Below are 23,633 nucleotides of genomic sequence, written 5' to 3'. Positions count from 1 at the left end.
TTGGCACTTTATCCAGCTTGTCTCCTAACTCCAGACAGGACAACTGGGGCTGCAGGCAAAGCTTAGGCAAGTTGTAAACCTGGTGGTGGAGCCTTTGGGTGCAAGTGTTCAAAATACTATCCTCCTGTCAGCAATATTCTTCTATTTCACTAACGTCTTCCAGATATGGGAAACTACGAGGAATACTTCAATGCCTTCGTCTCATTTAACAGCAGTCCCAGTAAACTGTCTGGAATAACAAGTCTCCAGGTAAGGGGCCTGAACCTGGGATCATCTTAGCCCAAACACATGCCTCTAAACCCTTCATTACAACCATCATTTTTGGCAAGACTTGAGATTATTTGTAAAAGCCAGTAAATGTAAGCAGAGAGCTGTTTTTTTTAATCCACAGATCTTCACGCATGAAGGGAAAAGGAGAATGCAGCAACAGGTTACATGCTTAAGGCTTCAACCTACTACACTGTCCAGGGTGTAGATGCACAATGTGTTTTCTTTCTGATGAAGAAAGTTGGCTTATACTCCCATCGCTTTCCACCTCCATGGTGGGACTGTTCACGGGCAGCATTCTGGAATCAGATCATTATAATAATCTGGATTTAAATAAAAGCATTCCTGTTTATTTGCTGACTTCTTATTAAAAAAAAAAAAAAATCAGATGGGATTAGAAGCCTTCTATATAGCTCAGCCTCGCAGAGAACTGTATTGGCACAATTATGGGGCAGCAAACTGAAATGGTAGTAGGAATGAGGAAAGGTACCAAAGGAGACAGTGGGAACTTTGCACCGGAAGGAAACGTAACGTGTAGCTACACCTTCGATGAAATCAGCACCAGATTCCCTTAAGGAGTTTTACAGAAAGGTAGTTGTCATGTTTTAAGTAAATAAAGTTTAACACTATTTTTGCAACCAAGTTAAAATAGGGCAGAATTGCCAGTTGCAACAATTGTCCTCACCGATCGCGGAATCGTATTGAACCATCAACCACCAAGGTAACTATGTCATCTTTAAATCACTCTGATTTTTCTTTAATAAGTTAAGTCAGCCCCAAGTTAGAGTCACATCCGAGTTTTAATTTAAAGCACACATTGCTAAAGCTGACACAGACACTTCACACATGACCAAGCCAAGATTTTGTTCATTACTATTGAGGAAGTTCTCAAGCATTTTTTCCTTATCAAAAACTTCTGTGAACAACCATTGCCGAAACACTAGGAACATCATCAAACTATGTAATCAAACCAGTTTAATGAGATCTGGGTTCCCCCCCTCCTGTCTCAGGCCCTTGCTGCATACCCACAAACACCTACAAGGCACGTTTCGTTCCATTTAACAGCTTCAAGGGCAATTCCATAAAACTTAAACCGCCTCAAGAGGAGCGCAGGGAGCCACGCTCACCCTTTGGACTCCAAGGACACCACATCTGGTTCCACCTAGCAACACTGTATTTACTACAACAAACGTTTCACACCAAAAGCTCCCCATTACAACTCCGGACACAGATCCGCTAAGGTTCAGTTCCCTGCCCTAGCACAGACTCATTTTGTGGCTTTGGACAGGTTGCTTCCCCTTCCCAAACCCCAGGTTCAAAGGGGAATAATCTTTCTTGCATCTCAGAGGAAGGGGGAGGATAAAGCTACCAATGTTTCTGAGCTGTCCAGACAGAGCCCAGCACTTAGAAATCTGTTTACTCTGATAAAAAAAAATTACACACATATATTCATATAAAAACCTTCAGTTGCATTTTCACTCTGGTTTTGCTCAGTTGCAAAAAGAACACGAACAGCTACAAATCCGATTTCATAAAAAAGCCAACTTTAGAAACTCTAAGTGCTTTGAATTTTATTCATTTTCTTCTGGTTTATTTTGGTCTCCGAGTCTGTCCCACCCAATGTTTAGAAAGCAACCTGAGCCTCAAAAGTCTGGGTAAGCCCTACATTTTTAGAAGGCTAAAAGCAAAAAAGCAAAACAAAATTGGTATATAAACATAGTCACTGATATGATGAAGCCACAAGACAAAATGTAAACATCTAAATCAGACCAAACCTATATACAAGAGCTTTAGCATTTAAGATTTTTTTTTTCCACTTACAAAGAACTTGTAACTTGGATGTAACTAAAAGTTATTTCTGGCAAAAAAAGAAAAAAAATCCTTCTCTGCAATACAGCACTATAATTATCTATACTGTGGGAAAACTGAAAGCACACAGTACAGCTTTCTAGTGTCAAAATAGATTTCATGGCAGCACCTGGAATGGCCTTTATAGAACCGAACATGCTCTTACATAGCAATTTTCAAGGCATCTTAAAGTAGCTGATGAGGCACAAGAAGTTTTGATAAGATGTAAAACTTAGGTTTTGGAAACTCCTGATCACCAATTATTGCACAGTACTTTAACAGAAAAGTAATTTCCACTTTATGACATTTGAAGGATTAAAGTTTGCCTGAAGTCTTCTGAAGTTTCCCACGTGGCAGGGTTCACGCGTGCTAACATACATGCGTTTCACTCGGGAAACGGTACCTCCAACAAAAGGTAAAGCCAGGGTTACTGCCTATTGACAAGACGCGCAGGTAAATACAAGAATCCAAACAGCCTCACTAGCTTCACATGAGCTTCCCATCTTTTCGGGTTATACTGGTTTCAGCTACATTCCTCCTTTTGATTTATTTGAGATGTATGGCCAAGTCCCTTACATGCACGAAGACACAAGTTGAGCATCCACCTCACCTTCCAGTGAACCTTAGACACTAATTGAAATGAAAGCTGCAGAAAATGTCCACCAGGGCACTCTTAGAGAAGAGCTACAGGTTCAGCTTGTACTTCAACAGTACAGGACCAAACAAGGGATGTCAAGGAACTATTCAATACCAATTATATTTCTTCTTGTGTATTGAAAGTATCAGGAATTCTCTCATTCTTATCTGACTTATCACAGAGCTAATTATTTCATTTCAAGAAGCAAAACTTGATGTATGCTTTTCCTTGTGAAAAATCACTACTCTTTCCTTGGTAGTCAAAGTTGTGTGGCTTTTATTCTTTCCCCCCAACCTGCATTTGCTGTCATCTTAAAGCAACACAATATGCAAACAAGTTCAGGATCTACAGTGACAGCAGCACCTGAGGTGTGCATGTACATGTGGGGTTTCTTCCCCAAGGTCTAGCTGGAGTTATAAAGAAAAAAAAAAAGTAAGAAAGAAGAAAGAAAAAAGAGACAAGTCATTACTCTATTGATTTCCAAATTTGGCCACCAACTGGTCCTCTCTCCCAGAAGACAAACAGATTAGCTCTACTTCTGCAAGTAACCCTGGGACAAAGCCTTTTTTCCCCAGCCTCCCACCAGGCAGAGCAGGGTCTCGCACCCAAAGACCTCCCTTTGCTGGAATATCAGATTGCAGGACTTTGCTTCCCTGAGAGCCAGCCTGCTCGCTCCCTCCGATGGGCGAGCCAGGTCCCCGAGCCCAGGAGATGGTCACCCTTGTCACTTCACAGCCATCGCTGCCAGCATTGTGTGGGCAACTTCACAGCACTGCACATGTACGCATCTCATACATCCTTGGAAGCTTGGCAGAGGTACTGGCCCTACCTATGGCCAATAGGTGACAAGTGCCCACAGAGTCGCATCCTCACATGGTTTGAGAGCCTCCAGCAAGGCTGCCCACACCATGTTAAGCCCAAGGCAGGGCATGACCAGCTTCAATCAACGGGGATTGACAATATAGTGGAAATTGGCAGGAGCAGTCACATCTGCAGGTAACAAGGCACCCAGTAAAAAAATCTGTTAAGGAAAATAATCAGTCTGGATGAAGAGAAGCCAACAGAAAGCACAAAACCTCCTCTTCATGAGCCACGAGATGAAGGAGGAATGTCCTCATAGCGCTTCCACCTCTGAAGGTTGGAGGACAAAAGGCAAACTCTCACCTGGAGCAGAAAGCCTTTAGATGGTTACACAAAGAGGCCACCACAAGGAACCTCCTACAAGGACCAACAGGCCTCCTGAGCAGCTCTCTGCCGAGAAGTCTTTGGATGTAACAAACTGAGATGCATCAACTCAGACTGAGACACGGGTCCTTACTCAAAACCTGCCCCAAACTGGAGGGGACTTCTCCAGAATCAAAACAGTGGTGAAACTAATTCTTCATCAGCTAAGTCTTTTCACACATTTAAACTACAACTAGAGGCTCAAACAAAGAAAATTTGGGGTGGGGGGCGGTGGGGGTGGAAGGAATAAATTCTTGATTTTAAAAGCAAGTTGTGGGAAAAGATTGTATTATGTATTGGACCAACCAACGATGTGGGAGACGGGGTGGCAAGTTTCAGGCACAGAGACTTTCTGAGGTCTCTAACGGCACAAAGACATTTATTTTGCTGTTGTAGGGGTTCCTGCTAACCTGCAGAGGTTGCCCCACCATCACTATAGCAGACAAAGCAGCCACCACAGTCTGAACCGGCAGCCATAAGAGGGTTAATGCACACTGCACACCAATTAGAAAAAACCCTATAGTTAAGATCAACTGCAATTGCAAAGAGAAAAAAAAAAAAAAAAAAAAAAAAAAGAGAGGAGAGGAGAAAAGGAAACCCAAAAACCCTCACTCTCACACACCCAGAGAAAAAGCCAAGTACACTGTTAGTGTGGGGAATCCAGCCCTTTACACATTCCCATTCCACACCAGCATATTCACAGTAGTTTTCAATAAACATCTACACAAGTCACTGGAAGGGAGAAAAAAAAAAAAAAAAATCTGTTTTCTTTCATACAATTCCACAAAAATAACTGTCATCACAACCATCCTTGTGGCAGAAAAGTCCATATTTGCCTGCAGTGAAATCCGTCTGCAGCTGCCCTGTGGAAAAGACAGGCAATAATTGGCTTCTTTCACCTCTGTTAACCACGAACAAAAGTGTCATTCAGCTCCCAAATGGACAGAAGGCACCAATGGATGGTCAGCTCGCTGAGCCAATGGGCTGGAATAACAATAACCCTGTAGCATTTTCTTTTTCCTTTTGTTTAGTCTTTCAAAGCCCTTAATTAAGACCCTCACAAAGCACCCCTACAGGCTTCTTTCAATGAGGCATTACACGCCTGTTTTCTTGTATTTAAGGAAGAAAAGTAACAGGGATTTCTGAAACACATTAAGCAGTACACACAGTTTCCATGTATTCACAACTGAAATACTGTTACATTTTAGCTTTTAAATATTACCGTCAGTAAAAAGAAGCTCAAGCTTACTCTGCCCGCTCTTTGCTGTACCTCCCTTGCTACATCAAGAATAAATAAATACACGCAGGCGGTCATAAATCCGGCATAACTGCAACAGCTCGCCCAAATCCATGGCGAGCCAGCAGCTCCCGAATCGAAGGCGAGCGGAACAAGGCACGGTGATGAAACATCCCTGGGCATCCTGGAGCAGGCAGCTGAGAAAGGACCGGGGTAACGCTGGGGACTAATTTGTTGAGACTGCACATGACGCACTGGCATTGTCTGAAAATCAGCGCTTGTGCAGGCGAAGGTACATACCCTGCTGGGTTTAGTGGCCTGGCGTACAAATTAAATATCTGCTCGCGTTTTAATATATGTGAAGGTAATCTGTACTCCGTTATTTACGACCGAACTGATGCAGTACCGATGTCTGCGTATTAAACAGGGCATTTGGGGACGACCTCTGCTCTTCAGCAGCGTAGGCAGTCTCTGCTTGACAGAAACGCTATAGAAACTTGCAATATTTGAGCGAACAACAGCAGCTCTTGGCTTCTTGAAGGGCTTCTCCCCCAGCCACAAATAGGAAACAAAAGGGTTTCTTAAGAGAACACCATCGCAACATCATCCTCGTAGGTGCCGTCTGGGGTAACCGAGTTGTCCAGTCCTTCCCCGCTGCAAACCAGCCCAAGCGGCAGGCTGACGTGGTGGCTGGCTTTTGTGGGGTGTGTGGGGAGACGGTGCAGGGATGAGAGGGAGCACCAGGTACATCCACCACCCAACAAAGCCATCACCCAGACAGGAGAGTCCAGCCCCCGCCATGGCCTTGTGAACACCCCCATCCCATGAAACGCAGCATACCCACAGCTTCCTCCCAGGAGACCGGCCCAGCAATAGAAGGTGCAGCCAAAAACTACCAAAATCATTAGCAGAGGGTATTTTTCACATCAAAGAACCACAGGCTGAGGCTCTACTAATCTCCAAACGCTCTGTCCCCTGCAAGAACACGGGAGTAGCCTTTTTTTTATGACTGACAGAAACCCCACACAACATGGAGAGAACAGAACAAAGACGTTTTTATTACTGACACCAATCTGAGCAAACACAAAAAGCAATGGTTAAAATCCTCCTCTCTACACTACCTGCGTACCCAGCAGACGTTCCTTAACAAGCACCCCTTGCTATGAAGACTACATGCACCTAGGCAAAATGCTACTGAGCATAAATCAGCTTAGACCTTTTTTTTTTTTTTTTTTTTAAACATACTGAAGAGTTAGCTGCTTGTATCCGTATTCACGTAGTCAAGGAAGTAACTGGCCTTTCAGGAATGGTCATCTAGCAGCAGGAATCAGTGATTTTGCTTTCCAAAAACCAGACCACCTATTTAGGTATTATACACCAAAATTTCTTCTAGTCTTACCTTAGACCACTGAATTGAGGCCCCAACAAATACTACATGACTATCACCTCTCCTACATGGTGTTCCTGTTTCCTCCCACTACAAGAAAATATGATGTAACTGTACTAAAAGGAAAAAAAAAAAAAGAGACAGCGTCTGCATGACTTGGTTTCGGAGGCCTAGCTCCAAGGACACATTTTTGGAAAGCCTGTTCACAAGCCTTCATCAGAGCCTGTTGTATCCCTAACCTTGACAGAGCTTCAACATCGATCAAGCAGGAGTTTGCTCTCAAGTTCTGTTATATTATTGACAATTTCTGTGATTATTTACCACAGCAGTTCAGGAGGTACTCCTCCCCAGCAGCAAAGAGCAAGAAAAGTAATTTAAATTCTGAAAACGAGCACGAAATATAATCCTAAGTGCCTCCAACGCATCAGCTACAATCCAAATTCACATAGTGCTGATAAAAATCTCACAAGAGTATCTGGTAAAACTGCAATATAATGTGAAAACATACCACTGCAATATAATGTGAAAAAGCAAAACAAGTCCCAGACACAGCTCCAAAGAGCACACGCAAAGGGCAAGGTTTGCCTGAGCTTCCAAATTCCACCCTAACACGGTTAAAAATAATCCTTACCATTGTTGAACCAAGAATACAAACCAATAAAATATTCGTATGTCTTCTAATTTTTAAGGAAAACATATACAAGCAAATGAAACCTTTCACAGAAACCCTCAGCCAAAAAAAACTGACATCCATCACTTGCCATTATAAATAAAAGAGGTCAGAGGAGCACTTATTACTAGTAATTTTCTTGAAAAGGTTAAGTTCTCTCTTCAGTAACTCTGTTCTCAGTATTTACATGACTACACCTATTTAAAACTGAGTAGATTTTAATCACTAAACTGTCAAGAAAAAAACAGCATACTTAATGCAAACAGAACATTACAAGTATTTACACGAAAAACAAAGACCTACCACATTAACTATCCATCCCACGCTCTTAGCAGCAGAGATTAAGGCTTGTCAAGTTTAATCATGTACATAGGATCAATTTTTTTATATAAGCACATCTAATGCATGTGATGGAAAAGCAAGCTACTCAAAAAAAGGCAATCAAGTAATCAGCCTGTATTTCTAGCCTCCTTGTAGACAGAAATAACACAAGCATCTTTCCAGCAATATGTGTTTTACAGATAAACTCCAAGAAGAAAAACGGGCTTGTGAACCCTTTTCTCCTTGGCTACCTCCACGGGACAAACATGGGCATATTTTTGCTTCATCACAGCTATCCTATAGGCAAGAAAATACAGCCTAGCTCCTACCTAAAGGTCACCAGTCAATATAAACTCCTTTCTAATGTAGAAACCTATGTTGCAGTGAAGACAACTATAATGGATGCAAGGTGGACAAAGAATACCCCTCCCAAGCTCCATTAAGAAAAAGATCTGGTTTTTCTTGTTCTCGCTTGTTTCAAAGAAGTCCGGTTTCTTCTGCCTTGAAAGACTGGGTTTTACTGAATCAGTAAACTGGGGCCAGTAAAGCTTGCCACACAGCTCAAAACCGGCCCTAAGACAGACACCTTAGTGCTACTGATATCCCGTTTTCCTCATTACCAATTTCATCATTTACTACCATCAACACATCAATTTTTCCAATCTATCACCAGCAAAATTGTGAAGATACTATTAAAAAAAATAAATAACTCCCTGAAAGTTGAGAGGGTGAAAAGGTTTTTGTTGAAACTGGCAAATCATACCCTCTTTACATTTTTAATAACAATGCACCTATTAACATCAATATTTAAGCTACCAGAAATGAAGTAGTACTCTGCAATTATGGTGTTAAATCCCACAATAAATACCCACACATCTTATATTCGCTACTAAATCTGAAAAGTATAAAGTAGATGTAGTAATGAGGGGCAAGTAATCCGGCAATGGATCAGAGATTAGAGCTTTAAGAGATTACTTTAAAAGGTGAGAAAACATTCAAAACATGATCACTTTTTCTCTGTTTAACCAAACTTCAAGATATAATGAAGAAGGCAGTGTAATTTAAAAACAGTTTATTTTTTCCACATACCTGAATACAGGTGATTTTACAAATATACTTACTTACTGTGCAATTAATAGTAGAGTTAAATAATTACTCCATCTCTATAACAGCACTAAATATTCAGATGTCCAAGACAAATGGAACCTTTTGCTACTTTTCATTATATTTACCACAAAATAGTTATAATAATGTAAGGACTATTTACAGTAAACATGGTAGAGAAGGAAGCATTCCCATCCCTTTGACATATCAGATTGTATTTTGTATAGTATACAGATTAATAGAAGTTGCAAAAGACAAAGCTTTGAGAACTAGTTCTGTATCACCCGTTGCAAGAAATGGATCAGTCGTACTTCCTCTAACTACCACTGACTTAAACCAAAAAAGATTTTAACAAAGAATTTATGCACCTTACTCCTGTTGGTCTTTACTATTTGTGTTTTCTTTTATTTCCTCCATGCTATGTATTATGAAGGATGGCATGAGAAGCATTCAGAAGGATATAATCCTGAGAAATTTCCACAAGATTAAATATGTATTTCATGCTATCACAGGAGCAATCAGTCTGGCAGCATTGCATCACACTCATCTCATAAGGAGTCATTCTCTTTTGACATTTAAATAGTGTATGACTAAACAACAGGTGCCAGCAGAAAGAAATGGTTGAATTAATGGATGTTATTTGCTAACTTAAACGTCCTTTCCTTTTTACCTGTATTGCCCCACTACAGTATCAAAGTGCAGTGTAAACTGGTGCCTTTCTGCTGAACTCGTACCGCCTTCAGTTAAGGGAGAAATGTTTAGAGCTTGCTAATTCAGTACATCTAGTAGTTGAGTTTCAGCAAACTGAAGCTTAACATGCTACGTAAAAGGTATAAATTATGTTTCCAAGACAGCTCCAGGCACTGCCTTGTTTGGAGTTGCTTACCGAGCAACTACATTTCTCCAAACAAACTCATGTGTAGAAGGGTAAAGGGCAGTGAAGGTAATTATTGGAAGGAAATATCTCCCTAGGCCAGAAAAGAATAATTAAGCTTGTGCACGTTAGATCACATAGGGGAAGTGAACACTGAAGCAATCGAGTGTAAGCGATAGCAAGACCTATCTACAATCTTCTTGAAAGGAAATTAAGGCAGGGGGTAATCTAAAGCAGGATTGTTTAGGCAACATGAAGACAGTATCGCCAAGCTTCATTCACGGTTCTTTATATAAATGTACACATTTCCCCTACACACATGCACACATATTCCCCCAGAGCAGAGAAAACATTCCGTAACCCAGTAATTAAATGAGTGTGCTGAAACCTAAAGCAGGTAAACTACATTCTGCAAGTCTGGATTCAACATAGTTTACTTATTGGTCATTCATCTCTCCATGGATAGTATATTCTTAACAGTTAAAAATGCTTAAAATGTGACCAAGATTTTCAATATTTAAGATGCCTCTCATGCTTTGACCACCACAGTGTTTAGGAAACTGCCTTGTTTAAATAAATGCAACGTATGGGAGTAAGTGTGATGAATTTCTAGTCCAGTCCTTCCTCAAAAGCCTTGGGCTGTTGTGTGAAAACGTAGTGGAAGTCATTCGCACAACCCTGAAAAGCTGGTGAAGAAAAGCTTTAACAGGCTCCTCCTTCTGAACTTCCGAGTTGCACATCTGAGGAAAAGAGCCCAGGACATCAGCACTGCACTGCTGCTGCTGACAAGGTGGCAGCAGAATAGGGGTTGTTTGCGGTTTTAATTGCACAAACTCTTGGCTGTTATTTGCAGAAGCTTCTTGGATGATCTGCAGATATTCTATGCAAGTAAACTATCTGCTATTAACTGCTTTTAAAAGATAAAGCAAGTATGGAGCAATACTCTAATGTCCTATGCACTTCAGGGAGATCTAAACCGAAAAGAGACTACCCCGTAATGACAGGTTAAGAAGCAATCCCATTTAAGGCCACGTTTGCGTGTTTGAGCTCCAAAAGAAGAGAACCAAGATGTGTACCACAGACAGACCTTAAGGCTTTCCCAATAATTTTGCAGATAGGAATCGTTAAGAGATCTGCTACCAGCCTCAAAAGCAGCGGTTTCTCACGTCCAATTTCTCACATTGCTAAGCACTGTTCTGCTGCAAGAACCCTTCTGCCTCCTTCAACAAACTTTAAAACTTTGCAACTTGTCTCTTAATCCTTTTAGCAAAGCCCTTAGATTAACTTTCAAAGCTGGATATCTCTACATACCAACAGATTTCCATCAATGTACAACAGAGCTAAACGGAACGGTGTCTGGACAAGGTTCCTCACCACTGGCACGCACAAGGCTTACACTGCAACGCGAACACACAGGCAGGGCTCAAATCCTGCAGCAGGGCGCTACCACTCAATGGTTTTTCCTTCTTTAAATCAGAGACGCAAAGGACTTTGTAATACTGAAAACAGTCATATGTAAAAATAACTCTGCATTTTCACTGTTGATTCACACTGCGATTCACCCCATCTCTCAAAATCAGAACCTTTTCAATTTTGACATAGCAGTTCAAGAGGGCATCAGCAATTAGGACATGGGATGAGTGACTGTAGGCACTACATACTCCTTGGCCTTTGTCTCTCTAACAGCACAATGCAACTAATGTATTGTCTTTTGGAAGAAGTGGGTTTTTTTGAAAAATGTACACGCGTCATAAACACCGTGTAGAATCCTCATTTTCCCCCATACATCTAAGGTGTTAAAAACCAAGCAGGGACTGGTCACACAGGAGGTATCGGTGAAACTCCTATGTTCAACTAGTGGCTGTTGAAGAGAAGTACTCCGGGAGAGGGATAACTCCTCAGTGATGCTGTCAGCCCTGAATGCTGCAATACATACACAGAGCAGGAAAAACAGGCACAAGCTCTTATTTTAAAAAGCCAGCTAAAGTTCAGACTAGTACCTGTTGCTTGTTTAGCCGCTCAACAGATCCCATTCCATGTAGGTGACTCCACACCCATTTTTGCCATGACTAACATTTACTACTCCAAGATGGTAGAAAAAAAAAGACCAAAGTCCAGCTGTACTCTCAACAAATAGAGGAGACTCCAGCCAGCGTAACATGGTTTTATCAGACATAGCAAAACAGAGACATGCACAAATGTTTGCCAATTTGCATGGTCTTCTATAACACAGCCCCAAACCAGAAAGGCAATGGGAACCTATGGTAGTACATATATTCTGTTGGACGGTACAGGCATGATGTCTAAGTCCCAAGTGGTCAAGTACACATTTCACAGTCACCAGGGAAAAAAGCACACGAACTAAACATTGTCCTTCCATATTGTGGGACATTTATAGCTACATACTCCCTGCTGGCACAACTGAAGTTCATGGAGGAAGATTTTCATATCGTCATGGTATGGCAGAATTTCTCAACTCAGTGATTACTTGCACGTTACATTCCTTATGGTTTGAAGCATATGTTTCTATCACATTTATTATGGTAACAAAGCTTATATGGCCAAAAAATTATGAGTCTGGCACAGACTTTAAGATAGCAAGCAGTCAAGGATCAAACTGGGCAAAGCTCTCCGTGCCGTCCCAAACACCTTACAGAGAAGAACACAGAGGGCCTCAGCGGCTCCATACAAACCGCAAGCAAGGAGCAAGCCCCAAGCCATGTCTCCTGCCCGGCACTCGGAGGACAGAGGTAAAACAGAAGCTGTCTATTCCCAGCGAAGATGCCAACGGACAAAGTGGTGGGCAGAGCAATTTGCAAAGTGGCCTACAATATCAGTCTGACCCTTTTAATTCCACTATCCTCCATTCCTGAAGGCACTGGATCAACTGAGACCAGGTGATGCACTTTGCCTGAAGGAAATGGGGAATATATTTGGCAATATATTTGGCAAGCTAAATATCCAGGGTATTTGGAAATACGCATCAATCTAATGTATGTTACAGAATTTCTTCCATCGATGCAGTTAGTTATTATGGCAAAAAAAATTATCCTATGTGAGAGGAGAGACAATGACAGTGCAAGCAGTCCTACTCTTAAGCAAGATTTTTGATATATTACTGTTTAAACAATAGCCTTCTCTTTTGAAAATGTTATAGATTTATTTTACTGGTACAATTACTTGGGAGAGTAAAGAAAGATTTTTTTTTTTTTTTTTAAGGAGAAAAAAATGGCCTTGCTGCACAATTGCAGAGGCTTCTGCTGAAGCAATAAACAACTGCCACTTATTATCCTCAAAACAAATCAAAACCCTGCTTAAAACCCCTAAACATGCTGTATGTTTTCAGTCTGGAAACTAGAGATCTGTCTTTGCAGGAAGCAGGTTAAAAAAAAAAAAAAAAAACGTGTAAAAAAACTAGCTGAAATTTTTGAAAACTAAATGTCAAGCAAGAGCAAGTCAATTCTGAATAAATGATTAATTGACCTAGATATTAAAGGGATTTAATCCCTCCACTAAACACTTAGCACAGAACCAGCAGATTTGCCCTTGGAAAAGACATGGATTTTCTACACCTAGCAAGACTCACACTACTTCTGTAAAATATTAACAGTTTGGTCAATATTAGCACATACATTTTTTTTTTTTTTCCTAAACCCAAGTGCTAAAACCAAATACAGTAAAAAAGTACCAAAAGGCAGAAGCCTGTCCAGGTCCAAACCACCAGCAGCTACAGGCTCAGAGCAGGGCCCCTTACTCAGGACCATATCCTTTTCTCCCCCCAGCTCATCTTTCCCCCCTCTAATCCCATGAAGGCCACCAAGACCCCAAGGACGCACCCAGAGGAAACACAACAGGGTGAGCATGTAGTGCCTCAAGCAGGAAGCCACTTAGGTGAAACTGCAACTAAAAGAGATGAACAAGGAGTTTGCAGATTGCTGCTGGTGGCAGCTTTGCAAAATTCCCTTCAAGAACCTGTAAGTCTGGTCCTAAATGCATCAATCTTCCAAACAGCACAGGGTCCCTTCAGCAGGTTCAAGGGCTCCTAATTTGCAGGAACAGCTCAGAGAACTGCTGAGTGAGCTACAAGCACATTTCCCAGCCTGGGTAAGGCTTCCTCTAGATAAAAACCTAACACATTTCTAGGGTTTCAGAGTCCCTTCACTTTTCCAGATGAACCAACTATATCCGCTACTGTTCCAAATCAGCATTTAGAAAAACAGCAAGGAAACTTCTGAAGAGTTATTTTTAAAAACATATGAAACGGAATTTAAAAAAGAAAACCCATCCAGGACACCCCTTATGAAATGGGCTAAATGAAATTTTAGCAATGAAGAGAGGATTGAAGCTAGACACCATCAACTCCTTTTAACAAGCACAGAGCAGCAAGCTTCCCCAAATGTCCTCTCCTGACTCACACCATCTTCTCTCCTGCAAGGAGGTGCTGCAACAGGAGCAAACCACAACCCCAAAGCCCCAAGTGCAGGAAAAACAAACTCTCACAAGCTAACACACTGCGGTGTCCTGTTTGGATGACAGGGAGCAGTTGGTTCCATTTTGTGCTCTGAAGTGGAAGTCATGGGTATAGGGGCAGACAAGACTCCAAAGCACGTTCCAGGGGAACCCTTGCATCAGTGCTCACATCTTCCACACCTACTGAACATCAAATGCCAACCACCACAGTGCCCAAATAGTTGAGAGAAAACATCGGTTAGTATCACATCTTGAGAGGAATGAAAGGTGACAATGGTGAATTCTACTGCATGGTCACACTATTAATATTGCAATGCCAAAATGGCTTTGCTCTACATCTGGGGTTCTGGTCCCACAGCAAAACACAGCACCACGCAAAGTACGACACCTTTGGCAAGAGCATTTTGATGGCTCACAGCAAACCTTGTGGCTAGCTCACCGATGATCTATCACGACGTTTGAAGCCCCCAGCCCTCTGCCCTTACAGCCCCGTACACCGCTTGCAAAGACAGGAATGAAATATTCCATATGTTTCCTTTGTCCGCGACATGCCTATTGAAAGCACAGCCACGCCGCTCTCCCCGCTGGGGCACCGGGTCAGGCCATTCATCTGTAACCACGCAGATGTCAAGAAGGTAATGGGAAAACTCCCAAACAAAAACACATTTTCACAGAACAAGGTTGTAAAATACACAACTGCATTGCAGCACTATTAAGCTAAATCAAACAGGTTTCGGCCTCCCCTGCATACCTCTGAAATTGCACATCCACTTATGATCCATTACTAATTGCGTACCATTTAAAAGTCCAAACACATCTGCTCCAAAATTTTAGGGCAAAAAAAGTTCTTTCAAGACCCTAGCATTCCTCCAGGATCGGTTGGGGAGGGAAAACAAGGAGGTATACGACTTAAAAAAAAAAAAAAAAAAAGTCTTTATCTTTTAGTAAGGAAACGCTCAACTGAGAGCTGCAAAGACGGCTGTTTACTCTCCAAGGGCCTGACTTCTCAAGGTGCTCTTCAGAGTGCTCTCAACAACTTCACTTGACTTAGGATTTTTCTTCATCTCTTTCTCAAGATAAAGAATTAGCACATGCTAAAAGATGGTTTTTTTCTGTCCCAAAGACAGTACCTTCTGCATAACTTCTATCCCTTCCTCCAGACCATGCTGATGGTTTGAGGCTCCTCCTGCATTTTAACGCAAAGCTTACAGGAATTAGTTACTATATTTAAAAAAAAAAAAAGTGATAGAGTTCTTAGACTTTGTAATAGTTTTCCTACCCCTGAAGAATTAACATTAACATTTTCTTAACTTTAAACATTAAAAAAAAAATTCAGACTCAAAAATTACTTCAATTATATCTTCACTGTGCCAAAATCTTGAAGTTGAATTGTCAAAAAAATCACCAATCACCGTCTGAATTACCTACAGGTAACAAAGTTGCAACAAGATTTCTAATTACATGTGTATTTATCAATATTAGATTTGGACAACATCAACAAAAAAAACCAAACATTGATGCACTTTGAGCATCAAATTTCAACAGACCTTACATGTTTTAGACTTCTCTCTGTTATAGCAACAAATATCTGGCGACATTTAAAACTGCTATCACTTGAGAAACACAAGAAACTTTTTTCAATAGTGAAAAATGCATTGCTCTTATCTTCCACGTGCTTATTACTTTTCAGGTTTCCTTACTGAATTGTATTTGTCAAATAGAAATGCAAAAAGCACACAGGGGAAGCCCATAAGGAATTCTTTTCATTTCTGCCATGCTATGAAGACTGCTCTTCCTTTGAGATGACACAGAATTAAACAAGATGTATTGAGTAATATGCTTTTCAATAATTTTTAAAAAATCAACATCAAAAGCTTAGCCAACAGTTTTACTGACTCCAAAACACATACTATGACAAACAGTCCACCTAAGAAAAATGTGACTTCCCTATAACTCAGTGAATATAAAAGAATATAAAAAAAAATACCAGGAAAGCAAAGTTGACAAAAATTCATGTTGCGATATTCTTACTTCCCAAAAACAAAGACATCCCTCACAGATGTCAGACTCCAGTCTACCAGGGAATACATATCTGTATCACCTGTTCAAAAATAGCTATCTGCATTTTTTAAAACATTTTTTCATATTGACTGACATTACATATAATGCCATCAGTCAGCTGTTACATACTTGAATTCAACAATAGTTTTCAGACACCTAAAGTGTTACTTTTGAGATCACTACAGTCCTCTCTGTTGTTTTGTAAAAGATTTATATCATTAATAATGTAAGTTGACTGGCTGTATGCAGAATGTGCTTTCAAATTCAGGGTGAAGCTGAAATACAGAATTCTTTTCCCCTAATCCTTCAGCGACAGTAATATGTTTCTGGGAAGTGGAAAGTTCTGAACTTGTCACAATCCTGTTAACTGTTAAATCATTCAACAGTAAAATAAAATGCATTCTGCTATTCCAGCTATGTATTTTAAAATAAATGACATACGATTTGAAAATACTGGAAACTTTCAACTCCAGTGAAACTCACTGACAGCTGCAGTAACTCAGCACTTTAAAAAAAAAAAAAAAAAAAGGCAAAAAGGTCAACTTTTTGCCAGGTAGATCACATGTCGTTTCTGCACTATTTAATTATGCTTTCCAGGCATCCACACATCTAATGCTAGATATTTCTGATTTGGACAGCTTTATCTGGAACACAAAATTGAATAAATCTGTGCCCGGTTCTGAAACAAAGGCTTTCAAACACATTTAGAGTGAGGATAGTATTTGTATATTAATGCCAGGATCTTCCTCTCCTCCGTGCGAGCTACCACGAGACCCACCACTGCGTGCAATTCCACATCAACTGAACCAGTTGCCCATCTATCAGCAGAGGAAATATCAACAGCTACCTCCATGTTTCCAAAATGGTTGTGCAGGGCAAGCTGGCAGTGGCAGAGCATTAAGAACCAACATCACATGACCAGAAATCTCTTTTCAGACCAAAGTTTGAGAACATCTTATCAGAAAACTGCAGCAGTACCTGAAAGGCAGGTACAAAAAAAAAAAATCCTACAGAAGCATATTTTCCTGTAGCAAAATCCTAGGTCAGTGCTGCAGCCGATGGCTAGTCTACCAGGTGGGGAGGATGGCCAGGGACCTCTAGCCCATGAGATGCTGTTGACACCTCTGCTAGCAAAGGTCTTGTGTCATTTAAATCTCTGTTGCCTCACTTCACAGGTTTCTTCAAATAGGGATGGCTGCTTCTCCTCTTATCCTCTCTTACGTACCTTCTTCTCCCACCTCTGCCACCTATTTCTGGGATCATACAGATCTCTCTAATTCCTCCTCAAGCTATTTTTGCCTTTCTGCTTCTTCCGTAAAGAACCCCAAAACCACAACTTGGCAGCACAGAGCTGCTGCCTGAAACACATTCATCCCTTAATAGAATAACTGCTGGCCATGAAGTCCCAGGCGGCCACGCTGAAGCTAACCAGCCCCATCCATTTCACTCCCTTGCTTGTTTGCAAAACAAGGAGCAGGCAAACCTGAGTTGCTGGCAATTGCTCCAGAACATAAACACAACATCAGCTCCTGCCTGTTCCCAACAAGAGGACCACCTTCAGGAACAAGCTTTCAGGAGAAGCGGCAAGGGTGGCCGAGAGGAGGGTCTCTGACGTTCGGAGATGCTCCCGGAGCCCCGCAGCTCCCATGCTCTCTAAAATGAGATATGGGTGCTCAGCCCTTCTGAAATCTAGGCCAGTAATTTTCTCTGGGTAAATAAGAGCTTGTGTTCTGCAAAAATTGCTGGCTTAGATGTACAATACAAAACAAATAAAGATTCTTGCGGAGGAGGTTTCTTTGGGTTTTGTTTTGTTTTTCAGTCCTTATATTACAGCTTCCATATTTTCCATCTCAAGCAGATAGTTACTAGTAAATTCCTCTCGAGAACTGAAAAGGTAATTATTTACTAGCATAAACTTGCTTACACTAAAGTCCAACTTTTTTCCATGCTGCAGACTTATCTTAGTATTTATTCCCCGAAGTCACATTCACCAGCTTCTGCCAGTAAGCATCAAACAAGAAATGACATATTGCTGATACAAATGAGCTCAGCATACAAAATAAACGCCAAATACCTGACAAATTACGTGCTATGGCAGGGCACTGGGGTTTTAGAGGGGAGGAATAAAAGGAAAAGAGGAAAACACCAAGTTTGCTGCCAATAGAGAATGTAGAAAGGGTAAAAAATATTTAACAAACTTTGAAACAACAACTTCACTTTTCTGTGCGCTACATAAAAGTGTCTACTTTTTTACAGGACCGGCATACAAATCAGCCAGTTTAAAATGAATCATAAAGACTCCAATCCTTGGGTGAAATCTGCTGGAGTCACTGCCACTGGAGCCACTGGGCTCTGGCCCAGTCACTGGATGCTGCACCAGCAAACTCAAACCCCCGTCCTGCCCGTGGGATTTCACAGGCCTGTACAAATGTAACAACATTTCTGCCGACTAACAGGAATATTCACATTAAAATAACATGACTGTGTCTTTCCAAAAGAAGTATGGAAAGCATGTTTTTAAAAAGACAGAATAAGCCTTTTACTACTTGCCATCACATCACCAATATGTGGCATAGGCAAGTGAAAACCTAAATGGTGTAACTGTAAAACCTTCAAACCTCTAATTAGATAAGGCTTTTCCATCTCAGGAGGACTGCAATTATGCTACATTTTCCAGACTCAAGGTGATATCTGGACATCTTTACTTTTCACCATAAAAACTCTGCTAGACAGCATTCACAAAACCTCAGTCGAGTCCTTATTGTGCTTATCTGACCATAACGGGATGCTAAATATCGTGTTCGTACCGGACGTATTGGAAGATATCTCACATCTACCTACTCTGTTCCATCACCTTTCCACAACAACTATCAGTGCCAGATGAAAAGAAAAAAAAAAGTGCAAGCTCTGCTGAATCTAAACAGAACCATGTCATTTTACTGTTTATACATAAACAGAGCAGGACAACTCAAATGTGAGACAGATAGTAAGGAGATATTCAACTCTCTGCAACTGCTGAAGCAACCTGTGGTATGAAACAAGTAAAAAAAAAAAAAAAAAAAAAAAAAAAATCATTCTCAACCGCCACATCTTGATCTTATAAAGCCAGTGCATAACACAGCACACAGAAAGACAGCCAGTACTAGGTTAAATAAGTAATAAAAAACAAAGAATAAGGATGACCATTTCATCCTGAAGGTCTATCCTCTAGGGCAGCTGGGGATCGCAAGCCCTCTTTTCACAACTCAAGAAAGTAAAATTAAAGTAAGGGACTCTCCTATTCCCTGAAAATACAAGCAAGAAGCACTAGAAGAGAAATTATCTGTACTGTTTTTGTATTTCAGGTGCCCAAAATGTAATAGCAGGGACTACATTCCTCATGGCTGTCAGGCAAGCCCCTAAAACAGCCAGGCCCATGTAAGATGTCTCCAAAGTCATTAGCCAGAATTACCTGCTTTTTGTCTCCTGCACAAGACTTACACAAGTATTAAATCCCTAAAAATGGAATTTCAGCTCTCAAACTGACACCCATGAGAAACACAAGTACAAATATGCCCCACAATAACTTTCTTCCTCTAACATGGATGTTTTCAAGCACATGACACATGACATATCATAGCAAGGATCAGGAGTGTACTGCATTGATTAAAAAACCCAAATAAACAACACTTTCACATTCTTGCATAGGCATCTCAACTTGCTAGATGACAGTTATTTTGCAACAACGCAAAATCACAACTTTCATAAACAGAAAAACAGGCAGCTGGTAATTAAAAGTTACATAAACACCTACCTAAATTATACAGAACAAATGGCCACCTACAGTAAAAGTATCAAGTAATTATCCCTGGCCATATCCTCCTGACTCCCTCTGCGTTCCTTCCCATCCACCCCATCACCTCCCGCCCTTCAGAGAGTCTGGATCTCGTGCTGCCACCTCTCTCTCCTCCGAGCATTTGTCTATCTCCCAAAAATCTCTTCACCAAGACGACTGTGGTTGGCACAACAACATACTCGCCTTTCTTCATTCGAATTCCATCTCTCAAAGCACGCTGATGACTCAAAAGTAATGAGCTGCCCAGTCTGATGCAACCACCCGCACGTGAACACACTGTAAGTGGGGGTAACCATAGAACCCCCCCGCTGTGACCCCAGTCCTTCTCCCCCTGCACCCAGTGTTGCATTTAGCCAGGTACGAATGCAGTGGAATGTCTAGTCAATGAACGTTCCACAAAAAAAAAAAAAAAAAGATCTGCTGTGTTTGGAGGAGCTTTCTAACCACCACAGTAAGCAAGGAACGAGCAGCAGATCAGTTGAGAGCTGAAGAAAGAGAAATTAGGAAAGAGAAGGGAATCTGAAAGGATATGCTTTTGAGGCTCTAAGAGAAACCACTGCCTGACCATTCGTGACAGCCCAAGAAACATGGCTGTATTTTAAAAATAAACCTTGGAAGTTATGTTAAATTATTAAAATTAATGCAAAAAAATTAAGACTGCAGGAGAACAGAAGTAGTACAAATTAAATACCAATCCCCTTCCATGGTTCTCAACTGCTTTGAAACTCACTCGCTGCCAGCTAGGGGTAATTGTGAGCAACTTTCTATCAGCTGCTCTCTCCTGGCCAAAGCAAAAACGTAGGCACAACTTTGCTTTAGTGTCGCAGAACATCGCTTGTAACAAACACTTCTTCAGCCATCTCTACACTAGAGACTCTCTGCTGCTACGGCTATAATCAAAAAAAGCCCCATAGCAATGCTAAGGGGATTTCCTGGCATCGTTACGCTGCCTGACATGAAGCATAGAAAAGCTTTCCTCTCTCCACATAGCTAAGACGCTTTGCCATGACACAAACATGTCAGCTAGGAGGTGCGATTTTCTTCTCTCTTCCCCCGCCCCCCCCCTCCACACAAGTCAACTCAGCTTCTCTGGCAAAACCATAGATTGCCCAGACCAAGCAGGTCAGGAATGAGTTTTCTGTTGCCTACAAAACTGTTTTCTACATACCCTAAACTTCCAGTGGCCTTGCTACAACAGAAACCATTCAAGCGCAGAAGTGCCAAGAAGTCACCCATTTTTTTCCTTCTGTAAATAAGGAAACAGGAACTAAACACAAACGGGGACCAAGGCTATCCTTCACTGCCACAGAACAAGATAGCTAAAGCTTTCAGCTCGAGTTTAAAGAACACAACAGTGACACAAACTCATCCCAAAGCACTCCGAAGCGCCCCCCGGTCTCCTCTCGCTTTTGCTGTAAGTGTTAAATTGGCTTCTGGAAATTTACCTGCATGGTAAGGAGGAACTACCAACCGAAACTCTTTGGCAACCTTATCTCTAATGGGTGTTGGCTATGACGACTTGTACCCATTAGCCGACAAATGCCATGTTGCAGACACACAAGGATGTACCGAGCCCATTTTACAAGACAGCCAGACAACGTAGCAGCCATAAAACCTCGCGCTTAAACGTGGCTTTTACCAAATAGACTTTTAAGTACTTTATGAAATTGGGTAACTTCCCTGCCAAGGAAAGAGAAGACAGTTTACCAGCAAGCCCAAGGCTTCACAACAGTAGCTCCTGACTCCCTACCCCAAACGCTCCCAAAACACCGTTTCTGCCACAGAAAAACCACCACGAAGTCAGCTCCCACTAACGCTGTACCAGCAAAAAAAGGAAGAAAATATTTATGTGCAGTTAACAACTGAGACCTGTAACTTTTGCCATTCATCAAGTACTACAGAAGCAAAAGGCCCAGTAATTTCTCCACCCAGCTTGAACAATTAAAAGGAAAAAAAAAAAAACAAAACAAAACCAAAAAAAAGTCCAAACAGGTAGGAGAAATTGGAAACCTGCTCAGTAAACAAAACCTCCAGTAACTAAGAATCAGACTCCCTTTGCATATTAAGTAAGTGTAGGCAAACAAAGAGGAGGGAAAAAAAAAAAAAAAAGTGACATTTTCAAAGGCACATACTACTAACTGTATTTTGACAACGCAGCAGTTCAGGACCGATCTAAAACCACGCACCGTAATTTGCTGTAGTGTGCTCTACTATATATTGTTAAGGCAGCGAAGCTTTAGTAATAGCAGACCTGACCACTGGCCCATACAAGACCTCACTCCAGCCTGTGAAGTCTGTGCTGAGAAGTGGGGCAAGACTGACAGGTTTTATTGTGAAACTTAACAGGTTTGTGGATTAGCAAAACTACCATATTGAAAGCTGCAAATCCCTCTCCGGTCGTGCCTCTACGGAAGAGAGCGTTCACCCCTCAATTAAAATTTTATTATTAAAGTTACCCAAACCCAACACAGGACCCAACAGTTTGTGCCTAGTTTACAACACCACAGCACACGATGGGAAGTGTTTTAAGAACTTATATTTTTCTCCATCCACAAGCAAAACCTGACAACGCTCCCAAGTCTTGTTTATGCTGGGTTTTATAAAGTTCAGCTGCGTGTGCCGTACTAAGACATTTTGTAAAAGCGAAGGCCCCCTCAGTTGTCTGGATTTCGGCGTGCTGCGGACTGAAAACACCCCCGCTTCGGGGCGAAGACCTAGGGCTTAGCCTGGGAACTGGTTTTCTAAGAAAACTGACGAAAAAGGCGCTCCGGTGCGAGGGCGTCGCTCACGCGTGCGGGGAGCGCTGCGTCCCCCCGCCCCGGGCTCACCCAGACCCCACCGGCATCCCCGCCTCGCTCCCGCAGGACCCCCCGGCGGCTGCCCCCGCCTCGCTCCCCGAACCCTCCCGCCCTTTTTAAACCTCCGAGACCGAGCCCTTGGGGCTTTCGCGAAGGTTTCGCCCAGCCGGGGCTCCGAGGAGCCGGGGGCCAGGTGCCGCCTCAGACCGCCCTCACCTGCCCCGGCGGGGCCGGGCCGGGCCCTGCCTGCAGCCCGCCGGGCCCCGCCGCTGCCCGCAGGCCCTCCGTCCCCCGTACCGCCCCCCCCCCCCGCGGGCTGCCGCCGGGGGCGGCCGTACGACACCCGCAGCAGAGACAATAAATATATAAACAGGCAATTATTAGCAGGTTTGTGGTGGTTTTTTTTTTCCCCTCAAAAAGAGGGACAAAGCACCCGCCCCCACCGCTACCTGCCCGCCCCGGCCCGACTCACAGGGCGTGCGTGAAGGCGCTGAGTCCCGGGGGCACGGCGGCCAGCCCCCGCCCGGAGCAGTCCACGCCGCGGTCGCCGTCGCAGCTGCAGGAGGCCGGGCAAGGCGGGGGGGACGCTCCGCCGCTGGGCCCGGCCCAGCTCCCCAGGCCCCAGGCGACGAGGCCGAGCAGAGCGAGGCACCGCATCGCCGGCCCCCGCCGACCGGCCAGCCTCCCCCGGCTCGGCCTGCCGCTCTCCGCCGGCGCCCTCCGCGCACGACCCCCCCCTCCACCGGGCTGGCGGAAAAAAATATATTAAAAAAAAATAATAATAACAGCAAGAAGAAAAAAAATAAAAATCACAAGGCGCCTCCGGCCGGCGCGGCGCGGCCCTGGGGCTGCCTCAGCGGCGCGCCGGGGAAGCCAGCCCTCCGCCGCCCCCCCGCCCCA

The 23,633-nt window shown here is 42.6% G+C and overlaps 1 protein-coding gene across 1 annotated transcript in view; it reads right to left on the bottom strand.

Annotated features, from left to right (window-relative positions):
- Window positions 1-23,390, bottom strand: part of LGR4 (leucine rich repeat containing G protein-coupled receptor 4) — a 79,389-nt gene extending 55,999 nt beyond the window's left edge. The window contains exon 1 of the mRNA XM_074148538.1: window positions 23,206-23,390. Within this exon, the coding sequence (XP_074004639.1) occupies window positions 23,206-23,390 (185 nt within the window). The remainder of the gene's footprint in view (window positions 1-23,205) is intronic.
- Between the last annotated feature and the right edge of the window lie 243 nt (window positions 23,391-23,633).

The sequence above is a fragment of the Numenius arquata genome, chromosome 6 (genome assembly GCF_964106895.1).
Source record: "Numenius arquata chromosome 6, bNumArq3.hap1.1, whole genome shotgun sequence".
In the NCBI taxonomy this organism is placed as follows: domain Eukaryota; kingdom Metazoa; phylum Chordata; class Aves; order Charadriiformes; family Scolopacidae; genus Numenius; species Numenius arquata.
The sequence above is the reverse complement of the archived record's forward strand: the minus strand, read 5'-3'. Positions and strand labels throughout refer to the sequence as shown.